The sequence below is a fragment of the Chelmon rostratus genome, chromosome 22, assembly GCF_017976325.1.
Source record: "Chelmon rostratus isolate fCheRos1 chromosome 22, fCheRos1.pri, whole genome shotgun sequence".
NCBI lineage: Eukaryota > Metazoa > Chordata > Actinopteri > Chaetodontiformes > Chaetodontidae > Chelmon > Chelmon rostratus.
In genome coordinates, this window is record NC_055679.1 from 19,862,982 (window position 1) to 19,888,778 (window position 25,797).

At 45.5% G+C, this 25,797-nt stretch overlaps 1 protein-coding gene across 1 annotated transcript in view; it reads right to left on the reverse strand.

Annotated features, from left to right (window-relative positions):
• Positions 1-23,143, reverse strand: part of phf21b (PHD finger protein 21B) — a 79,143-nt gene extending 56,000 nt beyond the window's left edge. The window contains exons 1-2 of the mRNA XM_041963570.1: positions 22,966-23,143; positions 22,186-22,251 (exon numbers count right to left, since the gene is read on the reverse strand). Of these exons, the coding sequence (XP_041819504.1) occupies positions 22,186-22,251; positions 22,966-23,019 (120 nt within the window). The 5' untranslated portion in view covers positions 23,020-23,143. The remainder of the gene's footprint in view (positions 1-22,185; positions 22,252-22,965) is intronic.
• Between the last annotated feature and the right edge of the window lie 2,654 nt (positions 23,144-25,797).

A 25,797-nucleotide genomic window follows, 5' to 3' on the forward strand; every position in this document is an offset into this window, starting at 1 on the left:
TTGGTAGTTGGAAGTAGCGTATTCTTCTTTGCATTTATTTTGTCCTAGTTTTGATTCTAATTCCAGTTAGAGCGCCCCTAGTGGTGGAAGAAAAATCCACAGAATAGCCGTACCTTTGTATGAGCCGCATGGTTCAAAACCTATGAAAAAAGTAGCGGCTTATAGTCCAGAAAATACAGTACTTTTAAGACTATAGATGAAACAGTAACAGCTACTGAGCGAACTCCACTGGATGATGAAGATGGGATACAATTAAAAGCTGCAGGAAAAGTGAGTGGAGCAATCTGCTCGTTATTTATTTTAGAGTCCAAGCTGGTCTTCACAGAGCTTGTTCTGTCCGACCACGGTCCAAAAATCCAACGATTATTGATCGACTGTTGTAGAAGACAAAGGAAAGAGCCAATAAACCCGAAAAACAGACCGTTTGGTGTCTTAGCTTAACAAAACTGTCTGTCGGTTGAGTAACTGACACGTCAGATAGCTGAAAGCAGATAAAACTGCTACGTGGACCTAAACTTTGTTCTGTCAGTCTATTATTTCCAAGGTTCTGCCATGAAATAACACACTGGAATAACTTTTCATGTTATTGGCAGTTAAGTGCCAAAGACATCTGAGAGGGGACAATCTGTCAAGGCAGGACATGTACTTTAAGGTCTTGAGCTTTTCTTTCACCACTCTGTCGTATCACAACAAGGTTTAGGTTTGTTCCGAGGATTCATTTTATATTTAAATGAGCTTTAGGCGATGATAATTAACTTCCAAACAACTTCAGAGGAGCGCTGTGCAGATTGAACTGTGAGTAATACTGGGACGTTAAGCACCACACTGAACTGAATCGTGTTGACTGTGAAGGTGCTCGCAGGTACCTGCCTGTGTTCACAGAGCACACGCTGTAAGAGACGCCTCATTTCCTCAGCAGAAACAAACGGCTCGGGCTGGGGTAAATTTAGCTGCAGCGTCACATGTGAACAACAGAAAAACTCTGCAGCGTTTTGTCGTTTCAAGTCTTTACTCGGCCGTTTTCCAAGGCGGTGTTTGTGTCGCTGCTGCTTTGATTAAGGGGATTTCCAAAGATTATATTCCCCACAAACTAGAAAGGCATTATCAGCATTAAAGCAGCGACGCCTCGAGCTACGCTGCAGATCTGTGGATGAGATCAGATTTGAGAGGGATGGCGGGATTAGACACACAGAGGCGTAGACCTGACAGCTCATCACAGCTTAACACAGGCACGATCCCCGCGACACCGCCGATATCTGGACCCAGGACCAGATCCGACCTGCCAGCAACAACAGGGGAGGGGGGTGAAGCTGCACTTTTCAGGAACAACTTCTTCTAGTTTAGTTGTCTGATATGTCTGAACACGCCCAAAGGATCCCATCACTCCGTCAGTCCGTCAGGGATACACCTCCTTGTCCGTCTGACCGGTTAAACAACTTCCTGGTTAATGTTGTGAGTATTTGTTGATCCAGTTTTGATTTGTTCATGTCAAACTGAATCAGACCAGGTTTCAAAGTGTGGATCTGAGGCAAGGTACCAAACAGCCTCCCAACAAGATCAACAACTGCTGAACAGATCACCAGAGACTCTGTTCTGATGCTCCTGGTCTTCAGTGGATCGGTTCTTAGGATTTTAGTGATCTTTTCCTCTAGTGCCACCATGAAGTCTCACTTTCCACTCGTGTAAACGAACCGATCCTCCCAACAGATCGGTTTGGAATTGGCCGGTCACGGTCGAGCCCTCCAGAGGATGAATCAGTTCCATGTTGGACCCCCCCAAAGCTCTCAGGACAGAAACCACGTCGTGCTTTGTTCTGTCCAACACTCCTGCTCTTTAGGGGCCTCTGGAGCAAATCTAACAATGAGGCGAGGCTTCTCTATGATTTCTAACACCTCGATACAGCCCGGCGCCACATAATGAACGACTGCGAGGGCCCCGCATCATGTGACACATTCATCTTCTTCCCCAGTACCACTCCCACCCTCCTCCTCCTCCTCCTCCTCCTCCTCCGTTGCATCATGGGACAACAGGGAAGCATTTAGTAAATCAGGACAACTCCTCCCGGGCCAACATGCAAACAAGAGCGCCGCTCTCCTACATCACACCTCACGGCTGCAGGTCTGCTCTACAGTTACTGCTGCTCTGTCAGACTCTTCATCACATTCACTTCTTCTGTATGTTCGTAGTTTTCATCAGTGTATGAATATAAGACTCTAGATATAAACATCTGGATATCTACAGAGGGGGCAGGTCCCCTTCCACAGAGTCCACCAGAGTACTGCTCCTGTCAGCACATCAACTGAAAACATCTGCAGTTCAACAGGTCATTTTTCTTTGTTGTCATAGCTGTAACGAGTGCATTGAGAGGAAAATTGTGGAATAGAAAACAGAATCGGGGAGTCTGTTTTTTTCTGTGCTCGATTTTTAAATCCTATCTTACTTTTGTGACTGACTGTTTTGACCTTTTTATAACCTTTGCAGCTTTGAAAAGTGCTGTTTAAAAAACTGGACAGAGAGGATGAGGTCACCTGACCGTCCCTCTTCCCCTCTAACAGCTTCCTCCTCTGAGCTCCGGTCCCTGCAGTGATCACCACCCCTCCAGGTTATTTATTGGCGGTCCCTGCGATGCGGCACGTGACGCTTAGTGCGGTCTTTATTATCATCCGGGTGATGTAATGCGTCGTGCGACCCCGTGACCTTCCACAGAGAAAAGGAGGCGTCGCGGACCGGAGCGGCCGGACGCACCGCGGCCTCGGCCTCGGGCGTGGGGTGTCACGCAGACACATGGCTGCTGTGGAGGATGGGCAATGGGCTGATGGGACTGATGACACAGCGGGGGCTGAGGAGAGACTCTCAGGCTGGACGTTACAGAAGTCAAACTGCTCCGACATAAAACGTGAAGGTCACAGACGCCGGACTGAGAGTCGGTGAGGAGCATGACGAGAACGCTCGTTAATAAACTGGATGACTTTTCTTTTCTCTGCTGATGATTTTAACACGTGTTTTCCTCGTGTTTCATCGTCTGTGGACGGCTACAACTCAAATCTAAATCCACTTTTTGAGTTAGCGAAGTCTTCAATGTTCGGTCAACGTTCAGTCTGCAATGTTCTTCACAAAAATGACAAAATGCTGAATGTAAGAGCTACAAACTGTGAGGTTACTCTACTCTGCCTCTCAACGTGTCTGCCTGAATACGTTCTTTGAGTGTTTGAACAAGTGTTCAGGCTAGAAAAGGCCCGTTAAGCTGCTCTTTGAGACTGAAGAAAGTGTTCGCTTTAGTAGATTTCCAAAAGTAAAAAACACGATATTCAGCACAAATCTAACTTATATGGTTTCCTCAGACGAGGCCCTAAAGAATCCCCTCAACTCACATATCAAACAAATATCTTTAGCAGCAAAGATGAGACAAAACTGGCGACACAGAAAATCACCCACACAAACGAAGCCGTCGAGGTAGAATAACAGCCGATCGGCCCGCCGTTCAGTCCGTTAATGCTCCTTTATGTTTCATGACCCAGCCGTAAAAACAACAATACCAGGCTCGGCTGCGATAAAGATGTGATGATCAACCAGAGCATCAATGCCGTAACCATGGAAACTTTTCTACATATCATCACAGAGTTCTGCCATACCATAGTAATATGCCCTTCGGTGCAACACCTATGGGAGCAAACATGATCATTTAAGGAAGAAAACAAAGAAAGGGAGGACAGATGTGACCTTTGAGAAGTGGCCATGGCGTCCTCACTCCCACCAGAGGAATGCAGCATCCAGCAGATGCTTTTTTCCCTTTCATGCACATAAACAAGGATTTTTTCTTGGTGGTTGTGTTTTGTGTTGTGAACCTGATGAAAGGCCTCAGCCTGAGATCTACTTTAGCTACAACCCCACCTGATCAATTTTTCAAAGGGTCTTTGAAGCCATCCTTGTTGAATACACAGTCCTACTTCCTTTTATGGCGAGGCCTCTTCCCCTTTTAAAGGATGCCACTAGGAGACTCAATAATGCATAAAAAGCAGGGCATTGTGGGATGCCGGCCTAGGAGGAGTATGTAAATGATGCTGGGTAAGAAGGCCAAAAACACAGGCCACTCCCACACATTGTTCTGATTGAAACAGAAAATAAAATGTGTTTTTCTGCAGTTTTAAGATGCGAGTTTTTCTTTTTTTAACGTGTTTGGACCCGACTCGAGCATCGCAGCAGCTCCAGCAGGACACGACGTTCCTCTTTCATCACCAGAAGCTTGAAGCAGAAAGAAAAGCTGCAGCATTTCACATTTCCATAGATGTCAGACGTACAATCAGGGCCTGATGTCAGCAGCAGGAGACAAATTTCTCCGAGCCAAGAACGAAACGGTTTCCATAACAAAGACTAATCAGACTAACGTTTCAGGTTTTCTTGCTCTTTGTTAGTCCTTTTCCATAATTGACCTCTTTCTGGTGATGTCTGTTTAGCTGGCTGAGTGAGTCCATTGTTTGTTCCTAAAAAAGCGTTGACGAAGAACCACTTCCTCACCCTCACCCACACCCACACACACACACACACACACACACCCACACACACACACCCACACACAGGCAGGAGATGAAGGGAGAGGCAACAAAAAGCTAATCAGAGAGCAGAGAATGAGGCCTGGACAGCAGGGGCTGAGAAGGAACCAGCTGCTGTGGAGGACACAATAACATTCCTCTCTTTTCTCTGCTCGCTCTCTCACAAAGACAAAGACCTGCGATGACAAACAGCTCCTCCACATCTTCACGGCCACATGAAAACATCTACGACCCTGCTTTATATGCTTCTACAGCAAAGTATCCAAAAAGTTGAATTTTAGTCTGGTAACAGGAGCCAGAAAAGCCCTGTTGGACTGATCACGTGCACATTAGCACGCTGGTGACGTCATGTTTACTTATTTAACATCATATCTTCACAGGAAGCTTTCATGCTTTTTTTGTGGGTGGGTTGTGGGTTATTCTGAAAGAAAGCATCAAACCTTCACTCTGTTGTATTTAGCTGGAGCTCCTGGGCTTGTTTCACCCGGTTCAGAAGGTTTAAACGACCAACATACGCGGCTTTTGACTGTGATGCTGAGCTTCCAGTTTCTTCTACCAATGACTTCCACTCTTATTGAAGAGTTGCTCAGAGGTTCTTTGTGTCTTTTTGCCCTTTCTGCTGTCGAGCTGGTTGAACCATCGTACAGCGTTTTGTTCTCAGTGATGTATTTGTAAAGAGGCCATCCTACATCCTGAAAGCACAAAAGACCATTCAGAAATAGTCCTCTGAGTCATCAGCAGGTGATTCCAAACGTTTGAACCGTTTGTGGATCCATAAAAACTTTAACTCTGCACCATCTGCTAAAAGCTTTTAACACGGGGTGAAAAAAATAAGTCAGAGGTCCAGGAAGGAAGCCTCATGTCATTTAACGTGAAGGACACACTGAGGAAGACTTATCACTGTCACCATCTTCAGAACGAGGCTGAGAAGACAAATCTGAAGGCTGTTCTGGAAGGTGAGGACTGTGGGAGGTCAGTAAATATCAGTATTCGTAGAGTATTGTCCCACATGTCTTTAACAGACGAGGTCCAGGACAGGAGCTTCCACGCTGTGTGAGGTTGTGCAGCTGCAGCTGAAGACTGATTGGATTTCCACCTCAAACACTCAGAACAACACTGTAATTGATACACTGTGAGTTAGTCCACACCAGTTCAACAGATCAAGTAAAACAATTAATAATTTGCAGAGCGCAGTCACTTAACATTATTCATGGAACGGCACCCCTGGCCCTTCCATAATTACCCATTTAACAGAGCCATCTGAGCCAATCAGGGGTGAGGATGACGAGGAGGGGCTGATTCAGCAGCTCTGGAGACGGAGCCCATGCTGACTGATGACAGGCCTTTTATGGTGGTATTAATAAACGCCGGTTTCATTACAACGCCACACTTCTTATACTCCTAATTGTTTCTTTCCTCTCTAAATTCCATCGCTTCGATCTCTGCGAACCGTCAAATCGTTACGGATCATTTCGAGTTTAAAGAGACGGACCCAAGCAGATGAGGGACTGTGGGACAGGTCAGCAGAGTTGTCTGATCTCTAATCGACTAATCGAAGCAGCAGAGAAAGTGATGCGGCGATGACACGAGTCGACGCCTGGCAACCGAAACATCAACAGAATGACTCTGTTCCCGTCAGTCTGACGCCGCTTCTTCTTTCCTCCTCCTCGTAAACTCTGCAAACTGCAGCACTCACGCTCAATGTTTAATCAGGACGACCTCTTTAGTTCAGAGGATGAATAAAAGATTAAAGAGGAGCCCAGTTAATACAAAAGCAGGAGACGGGGGAGCTCAGAAACTCACTTTCAACTCCCGACTTCTCCGGGCCTGTGCCACTTAGTGTGAGCGCCGACCCTCCCCACGAACAACAACAACAGCAGCAGCAGCCTTCTGAAGCTGACACTGCAGCGAGTGATGAAAAACTACAACCAGAGGGACTGACCCACAAGGCAACTGGCTACCGAAACCAGCACCTAACATTCCTGGACTGATGCTTTCCATGGACCGCATCTCCGTTTGGACGTTAGGTTTGAGTGTAAATATGGAGCTCAGCTTTACACGCTGCAGAGGAAGAAACATCAGCAGCCACAGGTGAGCTGTTGGCTGAAAATCTGCAGGCAGCAGTTTGGGCAAACCTCAAACCTCCAAACACGCCATCAAGGTAAGAAACACATTTTCCTGCAGTTTGGAGAAACAGCTGCAGGAATCCAAGCGCGACAAAAACTCAATGCAGCGCTGTCAGGTTCGGATGGCGAAGCGTCCTGGCAGAGCTCGCCGTGCACTAAACTCCCTCCCTCAGCCTGACAGATGGAGGTGAAGTGGGTTATGGGAGCAGCGGGCTGCTGCAGCCCATCATCCTGTCAGTCTGTGGGTTAATTGAATCACGCGTGTGCGGACGTCCCCCTGCCCATACATGCTTCCCTTTAACTGATCAAAGTGCTGCGTGACGTCGGAGCCGCTCGCCACAAACCCAAAGACCTCACTTCCTGTTTGGGGGACCGTCGCTCAGACGCGGATTCCATTTTGAAGGTCAAGTTAGGTTTCAGATATTCTGCCAATTAGCCGAAAATCTGACAGCAATCCAAGTGCATCATACAGTCGTCATGTAATGATTTAACTTTGCCCACACACACCAACAAATGGTGATTAATAGAGTTACCTGCACTATAATGGCTCTCATGGTGAATTCAAGTCATCAGTAAAACCTCAGTCATGTTTCAGTCAACACAACACAACATCAACAACAGCGTTTTCATCCGCTGCTTATTTCCTGTCCTCACTGTTTTTCCTGTCAACAACACATTTCCTCCACGTGTTTAAAATTGTTAGTCTACATGACACAGGAAGGATTATGCCTTTTAAGACACTGTCTCAAATTAAAAGACTCCAAGGAAAGGGAGGGATTGAGTGCTTGGAGCTACTGGAAGACTTTTATTGTGAAAGATCAGTGGAAGTCTGAATGGCTGGTGACATCTAATCAAAAACAAATGTAGAAAAGGCTTTAAAATACTTCTTTTCATTCACTGATTATTTTCTGGTTATTATATTTTTCCAATCTCTGTCAATGAAATTCAACATTTCCTGTTTGCTTCAAATTAAAAGCCTGCCAGTAAAGGAAGGGATTATGCGCCTTGAGCTACTGGAAGGCTTTTAATGTGAAACATCTGTGTCCAGGGCTCACATCTCCAGGTCTCTTCAGCAGGTCAGGTAGTTCTGAAGACAAGGTGGACCAATCAGCTTTGTAGGTGAGACTAAGAATCATTTTCCTGCATTTTGTTTACCTCCATTTTTTGAGAGTATGATGTGTTTAAAACAAAGGTCGACAAATGACAAATGACCTCATAAACCATGTGTTTCCTGTCTTTTCCAACTCTCCAGGTTATGCAGATTAGATTGCTGTCATATGAAAAGCAGCTTTAAGGGAGAAAGTTTTGTCACTTGTGAAGTTTTGCGGACATCTCCTCGTTGAAATCTCGCATGAAGACGTTTCAGATGCTGCTGTCCTGGTAGCTGTCAAAATAATCTGCCATGAAGCAGGGCTGAGATGTTGCGGCTCAGCGTTTGATGATAAAGTGGCTCTTTCTGGCCGGGTCCCGCTGCTGACTGCGCACAGCGGTGTTGTCAGCCGGTAAGCTGCTGACCGAAGCCTCGGCCCGCCGCTCCGCTCGGTTATCAACACAGAGACGAGCTGGAAAACCTTATCAAGGAAAAGTCAATACGGCTGCCTCTCCTAATGCTGTGCCCTTTACAGGAAAGAAAAATGCTCCAGCGAGGACCCGATTCTAATCTCCGTGAAAAAAGTCAGAACTGTCCTTTAAATTACAGCGTTCAAGGTGAGTTCACCGAGCCTCTGCGGGGTTTCTGCTTGATTTACGAGTAAGCGGCAGGACCGGTGGACAGATGGGTCCAGCGGTTTCATGTCACTCTAATTTAAAACTCGGAAAGAAAAGGGTTTGGATTTAATGTTCAGGCAGATCTGTTTCAAGGACTCATGTGGGCTGAGCTGCACCAATCAGCTGCTGCCTCAAGAGGTACGGAGGCCGTCCGGGACCAAACAGCACCGACAGCGAGTGCCATTCAGACTTCACCAGCTGGTGTCAATGGAATATGTGAACGCATTTCAGAGTGAAACAGCATGCTGATAACCAGGATCACGTCAACACGCAGCTCTGACGGACGCTCTGAGCCGCTTCAACACGGCTGAATCCTCAGCAGAGGACGAGTGTGTCGGAGGAAAACATCACACACAGCTCATTTAGCAACTGGGTGACTGGACTTTACAGCCTGACTAGCTTTGTTTGTTAGCATTAGCTCATTCCTGTGCTCCTCTATTGGATGATTGAATTCTTTCAGCCTGTCTTGAACAGCCAGAAAAACATGGCGTCTGTGGTTTGAACATTGCTCTGAATGCAGGAATCATTGATGCAGCACGACTGCAAGCAGATTCAACATGTTGCACGTACAATTTTTTTTTCCTGAATTCAAGGATTTGTACGAGGAAACGGACGTGAGAGTCGAGGAGGTTAACAACACCCAACATCTCCTGCTTTGGCTTCTAAAATAATAAGAGTTCAGCCCACGATTGTCCGATGATTGACAGATAAGTTGTGACTCAAACCTGAGCTGAACTGTAATCTGTTATGCATGAAAGCACTCACGTACACGAGCTGCTTCCATGTCAAGGAATTTGCTCGTGTCTCATCGTTGTCTTCAGAGAGACGTTATTCATGGTGTCAGTCAGCTGGATGGCTGAGACGTGTACAATACAAGTGGGTGGAGGATGAAGAAAAAGACTGAACATGAACCACGTGAACGATCGTGACCTGACTGACAACAAACGCCTGCACGCACCTCGGCGCATCACCCTGAAATAAAAACTCAAAACCAAGAATCTATTGGCCCTAAATGCTTTTATTGTGAAGGTCTGGCAGGAAACCGTTCCTGCACCTCTATTCTTGTATGAACCAGTAACACACGGATCTGAGGCCCAGGTGACTGCACGGTGATAAAACGTGTTGCTATGATACCGGGGTGAGAAAATGTGAGGAAGTTCATTAAGGGTGAGGTCTGTGAATGAGGAAGAGCGAAGCTCCACAGAGAGAGGAAACAAATGAGTGCAGCTTTTGTCCCTCCAGCTCATCACTACGCCGGCTGTGCAGCAGACACACTGAAGCCCTTCAGATCTGACAGCGGAGATCCACTGACCTCCACAAGCTGTGCGCGCACACACACACACACACACACACACACACACACACACACACACACACACACACACACACACACACACACACACACACACACACACACACACACACACACACACACACACACACACACACCTCATCACTTGGTCAGCCTTCTGTTCACTTAGAAAGAGCATGTAAGACAAAGAGTAGATAACACAACTAGAGGAAAATGTCCTCGACAGCCCGACCAAAACAAGAAAAAATGGCCACGATGGTGACGGAGCCGGTCATCAGCTAGCTCGTCAGCTGCACACACACTCCAGCTCATGTAGAGTGCAGCCGGACTGATGCTGGGTATTTCAGGCAGAGACTGACATCGATTTGTAGGAGTTAAAAAAATCTGACATCTAAGTATCTGCCAATTTAAAAAAAAACAACAACAATCTTGATGCAGCTCCCTCAGATTTGTTTTTCTTTTTTCTTCTGACCGACACACACACTGAGTGTAAAAAATAAACTCGTCTAGCTTGGTAGCCAATTCCAGCCGCCGTCCCTCTCTCTCCCCGTTCCCCGTCCGCCTCTTTAAATAAACCAAATACACTTTCTCTGGTGGAGAAACTCAGTTTGGTGCGTCTGTACTGCATCGCTTTTGTTACTAACAACATGCACACCAACAACATCTGTGTGCAGCGCTGTGATACCAGCCGGCTGTGATGTACAAACAGCGTCTCTGTTCATAACCAGGACTTCTGCTCCACAGCAAACACACAATGAAGTTTGAAGGCAAATGTTTGAGCACATTTTGGGTTCAGAAATTTGATTAACTCTGCAAGATGAAACTGAAGTATTTTGTGAATGCATCATACGCGATTAGCCAGAGACGAATCTTAGTGGAGCAGCGAGCTCCAGCATTAACCCCCCCACACAGTGACAGCTAGGCTGGTCCTGTCCAGCCTTGTCTCCACAGCTGGGGACAAACGTTCATATAAAACACAGAAGAAGAGATTCAGGCCGTGGTGTGTGTGTGTGTGTGTGTGTGTGTGTGTGTGTGTACTACATGCATGTGTTGCTCCTAATTTAGAAAGCAGACCTGCTTTAACTGATCAGTTTCACCAAACATCAGCTTTGTTCCTTCGACCCTGCAGACTGAGTGTTTCCATTAATCAGCATCACAACCTGCAGCTCTGCATCCTGATCCACCTACAGTCCATCTGACCCCCACACCCTCCGATCCGCAGAGCTCCTTCACTGGACGAGGATCGGGATGAACTTTGTAAATATCAAATATGTCGATATAACCGGCCGTAACTTTCCTCCCTGCGGCGTGTATGGATGGTTTCTGAGCGCAGGAGGAATAATGTTGTGTCCACTGGCAGCGAAAACACATTGATGTCCATGAAACCGAACAATTAACTTCAGGTCTGCGTGAAATTGAGCGATGATACGGACTCGTGCTGAAAACACCGTCGCCACAAAGGGCAGCAGATAGCTCTCATAAACAAAACATGCAAATTACTCAGGCGCTGTGGCACTTTGAGCTCCACAAACACAAATCTTCAAAAAGAAGAAGAGGCTCTGTGCACGATGCAGGGAGGCAATTTCTCAATTATTACAGCAATTTTCACGGCTTTTTGAGTAGGATAATCCGAGCCGTGCAGCACTCCGGTGCACGACTCCCTCGTTCCCTGAAGGGAGAACAAAACTGAAGGATGTTCCCACCTGCCACCTTCAGAACTCACCACAGAAGAAAAGAAGAAAATGTTTCCAGGCTTCTTCTTTACTAATGAAGTCACATCTTAAACAGGGCATGTCAGCGCTTCACTGCCATACCTGAAGCCAGGCTTCCTCTGAGGGGACAGACGCTCGGCGACATGAACAGACCACATACAAGCTGTGACAAACACGATGGAGCATTACAGCCACTGTGATGGAAGAGCATCAGGCTGTCACGCTGAAAGGGGGAATGAAAATAGAGCCTTCATTTCACAAGACAGAACTGAGAAGTAGAAGTTAGAAATGAAAACATAAGCTTTGTCAAAAAGATGCAACATCAGAATAAAGATGTTTTCAAAAAGGAAGAATAATATCACACAAAAAGAGTCCATACATATAAAAATAGAGCTTTATACTGAGAATAAAGAATATATTTATAAGGAAATCTTTATCATATCATCATGTTGTGATGATTTGGAATTAAACTACTTCTCAGAGAAAGAAAAATATCATTTATAGAAACTCTGAATTATGAAAGAAGAAGTTGTAATTTTAAAGAAGAAATGTCTCGTGAGAGGAAAGTCTCTGCAGAGACTTTAAAAATCATGAGAAACAAATGTGGTAATATCATGAAAATAATGTCCAGTTAAATATCCTGAGATTTAGTCTTCAGAAGAAAAAGCTGTGACATCATGATAATGTTGAAACTCGACAAAATTAAAGTCATAATTGACAATAGGTCGTAATTATGAGGAAAAGTTATGTCATGAGATAAAACTGTACTTTTATTGTTAATAAAATGTCATGACGTATGTACATGTTTTACCTGAATAAAATGAAAATGTACTATTTGCATAACCTTGATTTAAATCGGACCAATCAGATCACTGAATAAATCAATGGGATTATGAATGGGGCCAGGTGATTGGGTCTAACAGGAAGTAAACATGTTGCAGACTTCTGCTCTCACCTGTGATCGCAGGTGGAGTTCAGCGAGCCGAGCGTTTTCCTCGGCTTCGTGAGGATAACTCGCCTCATACTCACGGCCTTCTTCTTATCTTATCTTATCTTATCTTATCTTATCTATGGATTTCACTAACTTGCGTCTTTCATTCTTCACTCCATAAAAGCAGTTTTCCAAACCAAACTCTCGCTCATTATTTATGATTTCCCCGGGGAACAAATAGAGAGCGTCTTGTTGTGGAACAGAGGAAGTGATGAAATTTAATGACTGTTTCTTCTTCTCGTGTACCTGCTGGAGTTTCCAGAGACGGTAACTCTGCTGCTGAATGAGCCTGAGGGAGGCTTCAGTCCCGCCTCCTCACGGAGCACCGAGGAGAGGCTGATTACACACAAACCGTTGCAGGATAACCGACCCCACTGCATGATGGGATACGTACGTAAAACATTTTATCAGACGCTTCGGAAACAACACGAAGGTCGAAGAAGACATGTGAAGATGCCATTTTTTTCTGGGAAATTCACTAATAATGAACAGAATTGTTAGCTGTAGCATATTTTACCTGTAGCCTCCAACAGCCAACACTAAATAATCCACTTTCATCGCAGTGTGTACGATATAGAAGAAAAAGCGCCTCACTTTCCATTTCATGTCTATTGGACTGTGAGCCGTGAAACTGGGGAGCTGCAGGAGCCCGTTTTAATAAGATGCAGCTAAAATATTTAAAACAATAGAGCTAGTTCAGATAAAACATGAAATAAAACCAATAAAGACAGATTTCACTGTTTCTAGGATGTCCAGAACAAGTGAGAGCACTTCCTGAAGTAAACAGGATGAAAAATAGAAATTCTATGTGCGTCTAATGTAAAGATTGAATGTGGTTTGGTACGCCCTAAATAAACATGCTGTTATGGACTGATTTAGCATTTTGTGTAGAAAGTGACTCATGATCTTCCTCAGAGGAAGAAAAGCAGATTTACTGCTGCTCCTTCTTTACATTACACACTGTGGCTGTGTGGAGAGAGATGACGGAGTGTTTTAGAGCGAGCAACAGCAGCATGGCAGTCAACACGGGTTAATTCATCGCGGCCTTTCCGCTCTCGCCGCCCGCCGGCCGAGCCGCATCAGCACTTTTCTGCGAGTCTCTGGAAATTACTGTTTGCTGTTCGGTAATAAGGAGCCGTCATACGGAGCAGCGGCTGCTGGATGATACGAACCCGGCCTGGACGGCAGGAGGGAGGCTGAGTCTGAGGCTGCGGCGGCTGATCTGAGACCTGTTTACCAGCCACACACAAGGGCTTCCTGACAAGTTAACCATTACTAACTACTACTTAGCTAATGTAGTACAGCAGTGCAGGACAACAGAGTCATGTCACACCCAGCTAACTGCTGAAAACACGTTCAACAGCAGTGTTTTCATTCATATAATTCATTATTTCCTGCTTCTGCTCTACTCAACACTTCCTGCCAGGGTTCAAAAATAAAGGTCTACAAGAAACAGAAGGGACAAAGTGCTTTTAACGTGAAGTGTCAGAGCAGGAAGTGTCGACTTTAACAGGCGAGGAGGACGACCCGGCAGAAAAAGCTTAAGCTGCCTAATCGCTGAGATGAAGCTGATATCCACCTTCTCATCTCTCAAAATGGCAAAAATGAGGATTTCCTGAAATGTCAGCCCGTTCTTTTAAAGCTTTTGCAATTTCCTAACTCTCGTCCTTCCTTGCAGGCAGTTTCAGACTGACTCCAGGAAGCCATCACAAGTCGATTGAAGATCACATGGCTTGAAACATTGATGCAGACGCCCTGGTGATCTCCTCCAAGCTGCTGGAAGGCTCAACAGTCTGAACGACCTTCTTACCCAGTAAACAAAGGTACAGTGTTGTTCCTCTGATGAAAGAGGAGCCAGCAGATGTGAAGGCATGTGGGAGAAAGAGTGAAACGTAAAGCTGGGAGACAGACAGACAGACAGGCCGCCTCCCTCAGGAAGAGTCAGCACAGGGTTTCCTGCTATGTTACTCTTAATTAACGCCGAGCGTGCCTCCCAGTGATGATTAAAAAGAGCAAACAAAAAAGGGGGACGAGTCGCTGCAGCCTCAAGAGCACAAGGACAAAAGAGGGCAGATTTATAGTCCTCTGAGACTCGACGGGGATCTGCTGCTTCGCGGTAGTGATATGTGGGTGCCCTTTAGTTGGCCCTCCCTGCTGAACACACTCACATCAATACACACACACACCTTCATCTGTCTTACTACACTGTGAGCATCTCAACCTGTAAAGCCACAATTTTCTCTACAAGATTAAAGTCTGGAAAACATCCACAGCAATTCAGTTCAGAGAGGCGTGTCTGACCAATCAGAGAGCTACAGGAAGTGTTTATATCCACAGCAATTCAGTTCAGAGAGGCATGTCTGACCAATCAGAGAGCTGCAGGAAGTGTTTATATCCACAGCAATTCAGTTCAGAGAGGCGTGTCGGACCAATCAGAGAGCTACAGGAAGTGGCAGCATGATGGCAGCTGCTTCTGACATCAAAATAAGGCGTTACATATTAAATGGAGGCCTAATTCTTCAGATGCATCAGATTTATTCATCTATTGACCATTTATTTGAGCAAAGACTGCAAAATACAAGAGTTTTCTGCTTCTTTTCTTCTTCTATGAGTGTAAATTCAGAAGGTTTTGAGTCTTGATGAAACAAGTATCTGCAGATGAACCGATAATGAAAATAATGGTTGGTTAGAATTACTCTACCAGGTGCAGAAAGGGTTGGTGTTGGCGTCTTGACGAAGGAGAGCACTGTCAATTATTTATGAGACAAATTCCTTAAAATAACAAATGACAGTATGTGACGCTGGTGTGGACGTCATGCCTCTGAAACCCCCTCCTCAAAACCACCTGACAGTCCAGATCAAACAGAAATGAGAGAGATTCTTTCATGTTTTCTGTGAGTTTGATAAAGAGAAAATGAAACCAGCTGGAACAGAAGCTGGTTTCTCTTTAGTCTCAGTGTATGTGGGTAAACTAACAGACAAGCTAAAGCGTGAATATCTTTAAAATACTTTTGGCTGCGAGCAACAGATCCATCACACAGAAGCAGCCGCAGACGAAATCCTCTAATTCTGCATCGTAACATCGATAAAAATAAAGTCGCAACAAAAGGCGTCGGCGAGCTTCAAGCAAAGCGCCGCTCGGATCGACGCACCGCGACTCAGACCAACAGGACGGAGAGGTGTGTGGAGGCGGGACAGGAGGCAGCAGACATGTCGTCTGACCGCTTCGTCTGAACCACTGAGGGAGACACTTTTAATTTTGTCCTTTTCCTCTGTGAGCATCCTGCATACTGACTAACGCTGTCAGAGGAAGCGTGCCATCAGACCAGAGAACAGCGAGGCCGTGCAGGAACAGAGATTATCCAGGCAGAGCTTCCTCCAGTTTCAGAGAAAGTTGTTTAAAGGTATAGATCGGCCTCCAAAAGACAAGCTGTGTGTGAGCCTGGAGGGAAGCCTGCTCCTTTACACCAATCTGCTCTGTAAAACCTCGAGTTAGTCCAGCAGAAATCCCTAAACCTTCCCCTGGTTTAATCAGCGCTGCAGGAGGCTGTAATGAGCCGCCGTGGGATTAGCCCGAGTTCGGTCTGCGCTGCTGGGAAAGTCCGCCCGCTCGTCCGCCTCCGTACGACGAGCCGAGACAAAAAAGGCCGTCCTCCGTCTGTACGTGGCCAAAAGTGACTGCCACTCGGCCCAGCGGGAGGAGGCCGGGGCCGGAGGGACGCGTGGATGGGGGGAGGGAGCGGCCAGCCTCGCCGCCTCCCACCAGAGACGACCGACAGCTTCTCCAGCCTCTCAGATGTCCAATTACTGAGCAGAGCTGATGTACGACACCGTACGGCTTCAGCAGCGCGGGCCGGCCGCTGACCCTCGCTGACTAATGTGTGTGCAAAGAGGAAATTAGTGCAGAAGAAGAGACGGCGTTGTCTTTAAATGGCTTTCAGCTGGACTGGAATCAGTTTCTGTACGAGCTGCAGCAGCTTTCTGTCACCTGCAGAGCTGAAGGAGAACAAACAGGATTTCTGCAGGGGTCACAAAGCTGCAGTCCACAACATAAGGCCTTTTTAAAAAGTCATACTAGCAGACGGACGTTGATGATGTCACAGTACTTCCCAGCATGTGATGATATAATAATACTATGACTGTCACCTGCGTGGTGAGCAGCACACAGTGGATTTAAGGTGGATTCAGCACTCGTCCATCATGAGCTGCTGAGCTCTCTGCTGCTGGAGCTGCAGGTCTGATGCTTCTGACTGAAACTCCTCAGAAAGGATTAAAAACAGCCTCCTGCAGCACAACAACCCTCCCGTTAGCGCCGAGGTGGAGAGCGTCTCCCGACAGCCTGCGCTCACACACACAAACATTTGATAACCAACACGGCGGCGTGCAGGAGATTTAACACGTTCGGAAATGAGATTTAACACCTTTTAATACCTTCTAAGGCTTCTCTCAGAAACTGATTTCAATGCTTTTCAAGACTTTTCAGACCTGCAGAAGCCCTGAAACTGAACTGAAGCATCGACCTCCGCTTTCCTTCGCTTTTACTTGACGACTTTTTCAGAATAAAACACGTACTTTTACACCATGACGGTTTCCTGGACCACCACTGCTACTCGCTACAGAATAAACACTAACCAAGCAAAGTGCACGACTGGCTGCAGCGGCCCTGAGAGCTGCAGGTTTACGACGTGTCACCTGGTTTGTGCCGGTTTCATTGTGTTGGGGGGTGTGCAGCAGTTGAAGTGTGTCCTGTGTTTTTACAAATAATGTGTGAAACGTCCACAAGGCTGTCTGAGACATGACAGATTACTCCAGAAGTCCACCTGTAAAGAGACGGAGCAGAGGCCAAACTCATCTTCGTCGGCCGTGTTCGAGCCTCTACTGGCTCGCCGTCACAAAGCTCCGGTTCTACGACACACCGCTCCTCCGTAAGCAGCTCAATGAATTCAGAGCGGCGATCTCTCATTATACAACTTACTATCGAGGAGCTCAGGAGAGAGAACAATCCAGATTATGAAATGACTCGGGGACGCGGTGAGGAGCTCCCAGACTAAAAGCTCTTCTTCCTCCACCGTTCTCACTCATACATTATGTAGAGCTGTGAGCTGTTTTAACTGACACGGTATGAAGATGTGTGTTTGATATCATCTAACACCAGAGTTCATACAGCTTTAAGAGTGAAAGTCAAGCACTTTCAATGCAGCTAAAACATCACGTCTAAATTTTTGGTATAAACACAACAAAAAAAACAAAGTTTCCAGATTTCCTTCACATCAGCAGTTCATGATCACTTTGTCCATTTGTGCAGCTGCTCAGATTAACTCTGACTGTATGTTTTGATCATGATTATTTAACGTGCGCTAACTTCCACACCAGGAGTCAGAGGAATAAATAAATCTGACGGCGGGACTGTTTCATTTCAAACGTTTCAGGTTTTCATGTCGGTGAAACGCGTCATTATGTTGACAATCGAGCATTTTTCCAGGAGAATATTTGAGTTCGAGCATGTTTTAACCTTTAAAATGTAAACTAAAATGAAGCATTTTCCAAACGTTGAGGACTTTGTCTGGACCCTTTAACAAGCTCACAGGTCAGCAGTTCACCCCCCCTCACATTCACTTGCAGGTATCCAGTAACAGCGACGCTCACGTGGACTCAGCGTGGCTGTTTCTCTCCTCCATGAGACTGACTGAGTGTATATGTTCAACACCACACACCAGGGTGGATACAAGAGTGTTATTGTGGTGTTTTTTAATGACCCGGTTAATGTGAAGAAGCAGGTCTCTGCAGTGGGGGCTGGATTCGATTAACCAGGATTGTAAATCATCTGTTTCCACCACTTAATATTTGACTCTTTGTAAGATCCAAACACACAAGAAACAAACCAGGAAGCAGCTTCTCGCATCACCAAACACTGGACAATGTGATGACTGAACTACTGCACGTACACACAGATGTTACCTTCACCAGGTAACCACGGCGCAGTGCCTGACGCCTCACAGTAACCTGGTTTCTTGAGTGCATTTTAATGTACTGACTTTTGTTCCACAATGCAGCACGAAAAGAAACCGAGCAGCTGCTCACAGCTGGAAAAAGGTGGAATAATACTGGTGCAGCAGCAGCAGCTCAGAAAACAAACATTCGCTCCGTTTTAACTGTCAAACTGTTCGTTGTATCCCAAAGTCACATTTGGTGCCGTTTGTGTTGAACTGAACTGAATGGACCCCACGCAGGGACTCAAGTGTCACAGCAGCAGAGGAACAGGTGTACAGGTGAGACTTTACATAATGAACACCTACTATACAAACGAAGCATAGAAACAATCATCAGAGGTGTACTGAGAGAGGAGACGAGGATGCAGAAGTAAGAAATGAAGCACAAACGTGTTGTTATTTTCTGATAAGCCGCCGTCACATCATCACATTTCCATCCTGCAAATAATCGCTCTGTTTGTCACTGACCCCCCCTCAGTTTTTGACCAGAACTTCCCACCATGTACCAGTAAAAACACTGGAAACGCACCAGTCTACATTCTCCGTCACACTGGTTTGTACACATGAGCAGACGGCTGCATCGCTTCCAAACAACGCTTGAAATGTTGTTCATTAACTCCATATTTTATCAAACAAAGGTCTTTTTCATCATTCATGTCTTGCATCCTAACAGTAGTAGTATTAGTACATGGTGTGTACTTCACAGCCTCAGTAAACAGTATGGAACTGGGACACACAGTGTTAGTCATGACCTTTACACACAGCAGAGTCCTGGATATCCAACCATCCAGAAACACACCATCTCTCATCAAAACCGAGCTGATTAAAACCATTTTCTTTAAACAGTGAGTAGACTCTTCGCCCGCCTTCTGCTCCACGTCAACCAATAGCAGGAGCTGTCACAGGTGATCTGCACCAATCAGACGCCTGCATTCCTCAGGCCAGGCTTCTCTTTACAGATCAAATAAAAGCAGCTCCGTGTGAACACCAGCCTTCATCTGCTTTACTACAGCTGTGTCCTTCCCTCCTCTTCTTCACTACTCCTCCTTTCACTCCCTCTGCAGTCACACTCCTCTCCGGTGGATCCCATCTCAGACGGCACTACTTTCTCTTTGCTGTTCACATGTACAGACACGCACACACGTGTATATATATATGTTCAGATTCCACCTTAAACACTCTCCCTGTGCAGATATCTCTGTGTGAAACTTTAAAAAGGCCTTAATGAGGTGCACACAGTCAGTGTGTGAGAAGCAGGGGTATCCATGGTTACAGATGCCGTAATTGAAATGACTTTACTCCTGTCATTGGAAATCTTTCAAGTGAAGTAACTGTGGCCTTTGTTTCGAGTTAAATTCAAGACTTCTCAAGTGCACAAATGCAACTGGAATAAATAGAAGACCTAAACGCTCAGCTGGATCGCATTCAGAGATAAATCCACAGAAGGTTTTTCTCCAGAAGCTGCAAACACCCTGATCAATGACGGTCCGCTTTGAGAAATAAATGACGACTGCTGTGAAACAATAACTGGAGCAGAAGTGTCTAAAAGGAAGAAAAACAACTTCTCTCTACCTGACAAGTCAGTAAAAACTGATGCCATGATGCAACAGAGAGCAAGTGGAGCCGAGTGAAGAGGAATCAATGAATCCATTCTTCTTCAAGGGCCAAAAACACGGCTATCAAGGATAAAGCTCGTCGATACAGACGTTATGGTGGAGAGAGACCTTGATGCCGAAGCGGAATAAATGAGGAGGAGAGTAAACTGCAGTCAAATTCATGAATGCATCTCATCTATTCTGCAGTTCTCCAGTTATTTTTATTTTCTAATCATTCCTCGTTTGCATTTACATCCGTCAGCTCCACAGAGCAGCCTGTCCCCCCCTCCTCTGATAAACACTGGAGCAAAACAGGGTGTTATTAAACCGTGTTCTTATTCACAACATGGAAGCTGGAGACAGCCTGCGCTCTATATTCAACTCCAAACGATCAGTGGAAGCTTTGACTTACATTTGCTCAAGGAAATAAAACTTCCATGGACAGGCCTCAAACCGTGACCATGAAACGACCTCCAGGCTTCGCTCCGTCCAGCAGACGTTTCCTCGATCCCGCTAATAAACACTCGTGCCGTTATCTAATCATTTCTGCTTCTAACTGATAAATACTTGCTCTCTTGACAGCTTGAAGTTCGAGGCGAGTTTATTTCTGGGCATGGCAAATGTTGACACAGGCTCAGAGTGGTTCAGTTTCAGCCGGGATCATCGTTAAACCGTCCTGCCTGGACGCGTCACTGAAGACCCGTTTGGTTAAAGAGGAAAGAGGAAAAGTAAAGGTCACATTTTGCTGTTACAGAGAAGAAAAACACAGTGTAGCGTGTTGTGATTAAAAACATCGCCGTGCAGTGCTGACTGGGCTTTCTGTCTCTCTTTTTCCTGCCACCCCTCCCCCCCTCCAAACCAAAAACAGCATCAAAGCAATCAAAATGGTAATGTTAGGCATGAATGGGGCCCATCCCCCCTCCTCCTCCTCCTCCTCCTCCTCCACCTCCTCCTCCTCGAAACTCTGCAGACTTTTTTTCCTCTCCATGTTAGAGGGGGGAGGCAGCCACCCCCTTCCTCTCTCAAAATGGAAGCTTCCACTATCAAACTGACAGAAGAAGGGGAAAGAAAACACACACAGCCCAACACAAACAACCAGGACTTGGATTCAGGATGGGGCCGGCACCGTGCCCAAAGGCCGGATCAGCGGCTGGGGGGGCTGCCGTGTGGTGCTGTTGTGTTGCTATGTGGCTTTTTACATGCAGCAAGTTTAATGGGTTTAACTGTAACTGCAACAAATCAAGGCGCTGCTCCAAGTGCTTAGAAACTGCATTCCACAGGAAGTGGGATCGATTAAAGTCCGGCAGAGGGAAAACAGGCCCCTAACAGTTAAAATAAAACACAAGACAACGAGTGGCTAAATAAAAATCGACCTATTTTCCTTGAATTGTTCTTCTTGCTAATGTGGGGAAGTTGTGTGCGCTGCTGTCGGGCTGGGACCGACCGGCGGGGCGGTGCAGCAGGAGCCGGAGCAGCCGGAGGAGCTGGCCGCGGTGCTGAACACCGCCGCTGCCTCCGCTAGCATCCATCCAGACCCGCTGCTACCCGGCTAACCACGAAGCTTCACATCCACCTGCTTCAAAGTTAATATAGGACACCGTTTGCTGGCCATTAACATAGTAGAAAAGTGAAAGCGTAATCGTGAGCGAATCAAATGCACCGCTGTGGTCACGTGACCGACAAGAAATAATACCACCAGACTAAGTATAAAGTAACAAAACCGGGGTGTTAAACGGCGTAAAAGACGTTAAAAAGCAACTGCAGAATGATATTAACGGTTAGTTCGACCGACACAACTTCAACGATAATGTTTCCCAAAAGTCTGAGCCGGATAGTTAGCTAAGCTGCTCCTTTATTAGCCTCCGCCGTTACTCCACAGAAACATGTCGACCTACTCAAAATGGACGCTAAAATTTTTCAACATTACACAACTTTGAGAGCCGAGACCAGAACCGGGACGAAGCCCGGCGGTTAGGCTAGCCGCACTGCCCTCCAGAACACAACGAAAAGGGTTTTAACAGCCCACTTTCACGTCCGCCGTGTTGTTAGGGCTAGTTGTAGCGGGGGAAAGCTTCCACAATGGGCACAGAAATGGCAAAAACAATCCTGAAAGCCTGACAGACGAAACGTGTTGGAGCTTACTTGTTTATCGCTTAGGGCTGTTATTCTGGTTTGCCTGTCGTGCAGCTGTCTCTTAAGCTCTCCATCCTACAATCGAACAAAAACATTGTCAGTGGAAATGAGCATTTTTTCTGACACAACAATGAAACTTCACAGCACATATGATTAGGATTTTTTTTTTTTTTACAGCAAAGTCACGATGAGGGAAGCTAAAGCTGCCAGGGTAAAAAAAAAGACAGGCGTGCTAACTAGTTAGCTAGTGATGTTAACCGAGAAGAAGAAGAGATTTATGCTGATAAAGTTTCTCGCACACTCCCCGATACGCCTGCCCTGATCGTATAGCCGAGAAGCCTTCCGGAAAATATAACGTTTACCTGTGGGTCCTGCTTCATCTGTGCAACTAGTTTGTGAACGATGGAGGAGTGAAATGGGAATTAGAAAAGTGTCTCAAGTTAGTATGTAAGGGAGGAACAAAGCGGTGCTGATAGCCACAGCGACTCAGTTTCTTGCACCTCATAAATATTCAGGTCGCGTCCTGATCGCCACACAGCACCACCGCATTATCACTCCAAATTCTTGTTGCTCGGAGAAAAAGACCCACGACAATTAGCCAAAGTACTGCGAAAAGTGCACTTAATCAGACTTGGAAGTGGACGCCGTGTCGCCGGCAGACATTTATAAGCGACATGTCGCATAGTTCTTCCCTCGGAGTGTTCACCTCTCATCCCTTCACATTTCCCCCTCCTGCTCTCACTTGCTCATAACACCAATAAGGGTAGAATAACACGATGTTTCATTTACCTGATGACATTGGATTTCTACTTTCAACGCCTCTTGCAGGCCTTGTAGTTCCATGTTCCGACCAGAAAAGCACTTTTCTCCCACTTTCGACGCGGCCGAGACGAAGTTTAAGTGAATTAAAGATTTTTTAAAGCGACAATAACAATTGAAAGAAGAACTACTCAGGCTGCAAAGCAAGTTCTCGCTTCTTTTACAGGCTAGGACTCATCACCCACTTTCCGCCCGTCTTCAAAAGTGCTCCAAACCCGGCAGAAACAGCTCAGGCCCCGGATGGGTCCTCTCCAGATTACGTCCGAACGTCGAGGGGTTCAACAAGGAAGCGGGTTGGCTTTTCTTTCGATAATTTTAAGTTGAAAAACGGGGACTATATTTTGTCCGAGTCCGCGGCTTGATTTCACTTTGCCTGGGGAAAAGTTGCGCTTCGGCTGTCAATGGTAATTCTGAAGTTCCCGGATGGAGCAGAGAGAGCAGAGCCCCCCCACAGGTCGCACATGCGCAGTGAGCCGGTGAAGCCACAACTGCTTGAACACAGTAAAGAGTATTCAAGATAAAAACTCATGTTTCACTCTGTAATCAAACCACACGAAGATGGTGGAATTATACAGCTAGAAAACACACGAAAGCATCCATCAAAAATATGCTTATTGTTATTTTCCATGTCTTTATAGTAGAAGGAGCCAAAAAGAATACCATCCACAGTTATAACTGATATAATAATAATGCAGTCATAGTTATAAGAATCATCCAAAACGAAATTAAATACATTTTCTTCACAAAACAAAACCCCGTTAATTGTACACATGTTGAAAACAGACCCGTGCACGACTTTAGACCGAATATTTTGCAATGCTGTAAAGTAACACAATGCTTTATTGAAGGACTGTGTTTAAGAGAATTCAGCCTGACACATCTTTTATTTCTGGAAACTCTGGGATCTCATTTAGAATTTAAAAGAGACTGAATTATGTTTCACAAACATGAGTTTGTAATGAATGACCACTTGGTGCTGGTGCTTGTACACATATATTACTATAATGTGTTCTGATGAGGTTAGCATTTCTATTTCATGATAATGAATAATTTTGTACATTTCATCTCTTGATTAAATATTGCAGCTTTTCATAATGATAACACAAAAGACTATCAGAAATACTCAGTGAGGTAACCAACATACTGATGTAAAAGGAAACTGGCACACTTTTCCTCCCCTGAACTTAAGTTGGACGCTCTGCCCAAAAACAAAAAAATGTAAATATTAATAAAAGAAATCAGCCTGGTGTATGTTTGGCAGCTGGCAGCTCTCCAGAGGTCGAAAAACAGCGAAAGAATCAGCTCATGTGTCGACGGTATGGCTGAATTTTATTTAAAATCAGTAGGCTGACAGCTTAAAATAGCTTGTTCTTACATTTTAACAAGTTATAAATCTCCATGTTGTATATTTTCCTGGATCAGATTAAACTAAAAACAGCACCACACACGTCTGAGGTCGCATCACTTTCAACACTGAACACATCATCCCAAAATCCCATTCTGCTTTCCACACATGACTGATGTGTAGGTGAGAATCTGCCTCTAGTCTTTAAAATAGGCCTCATTAAGTCGAACTGCATTTCCCCAACAGATCTCTTCACAGCAGCAGCTCATGGCTGCATGTTGTACAAATCATATTTGGATATTTCCATCATGACTTCTGTTTCTCATTTAACTCTAATATTCAGATTCCTCTGCCCATCACCGAACCCTGAACTCATTCTGCCACGCTGTATTCATTACATGTTGTCAGACTGACTTTATTTGGTTCTCAGGGGAAATCTGGACTTGTGCTTTTCTCAAAGTAATCTTTGACTTTACAAAATAAAATCCTAGTTCTGCAAGTCATGCTGTTTAGCCCCTATAAGGGACCATTGTTGCTCTTTATGAAGTCTTTGAAATTATATTATGAACGTCATTTCAAAACCTCAGACTCTCAACTGAGGCCAAATTTCCAAACCTTAATAGTGATAATCAATATGATTAATATCTTTCCAATGTAAATGTTGTTTTACCTAATTTAACATGTGCTTTTCATCTTCAACATCAAGCTAAATCTCAAACAAACATTGTAAACACTGCTGCAACAAAGGATCATTTTGTTTTTTTAGAATAGTGCAAAATGCTCTTTCTGTCTGATATATTGTTTTGATGATGACCTGTAGTTTATCCACCGGTTCATTTGCATTAATGTTAAGAACTTCTAATCCAACTTCAGATTCTTCTTGACGTACTGAAGTAATAATTTAAGTAGGAACTAAGTAATTTAGTTCTAAATAACCTACAAAGGCTGCAGTTACACATCTAACATTATTCATCTCTTCTGGACTCCAGCATTAAGAAGAAGAGAAAAAATGGCAGCAGCAGCATCCACAGCTACCATCACAACTAAGTGAGACAGACAGGGAGAATGTGGGAGATTAGAGAGAGTAAAATATGTCGATACACACAAACCCTCCAACCAAATCTGCCCAGTTGCAGTTTTTGCCTCTTCAAACACAAAGAGGCCAAATGTGGCAGTTTGTTCTCAGAAATCCAGCCTCTTTTCCCCCATTTCTGTCGGACTGACCCCCGCCACCCCCTCCTTCTCCTCCTCCTCCTCCTCCTCCTCCTCCTCCCGCCCTTTGGGCACAAGCCGGGCCGCCATTGGTCCAAGCTGCTCGTTCAGCGCGCGAGGGACTGGAGGGGGCTGGGAGGGCGAGCCAATCAGGAGTTGCGAGCACGGAGGGACAGGACATGCAGCCAATTAGCAGGAGGTGGGGCGGGTGTGCACGCGAGAGTATGTGATCGGAGAGTTGATGA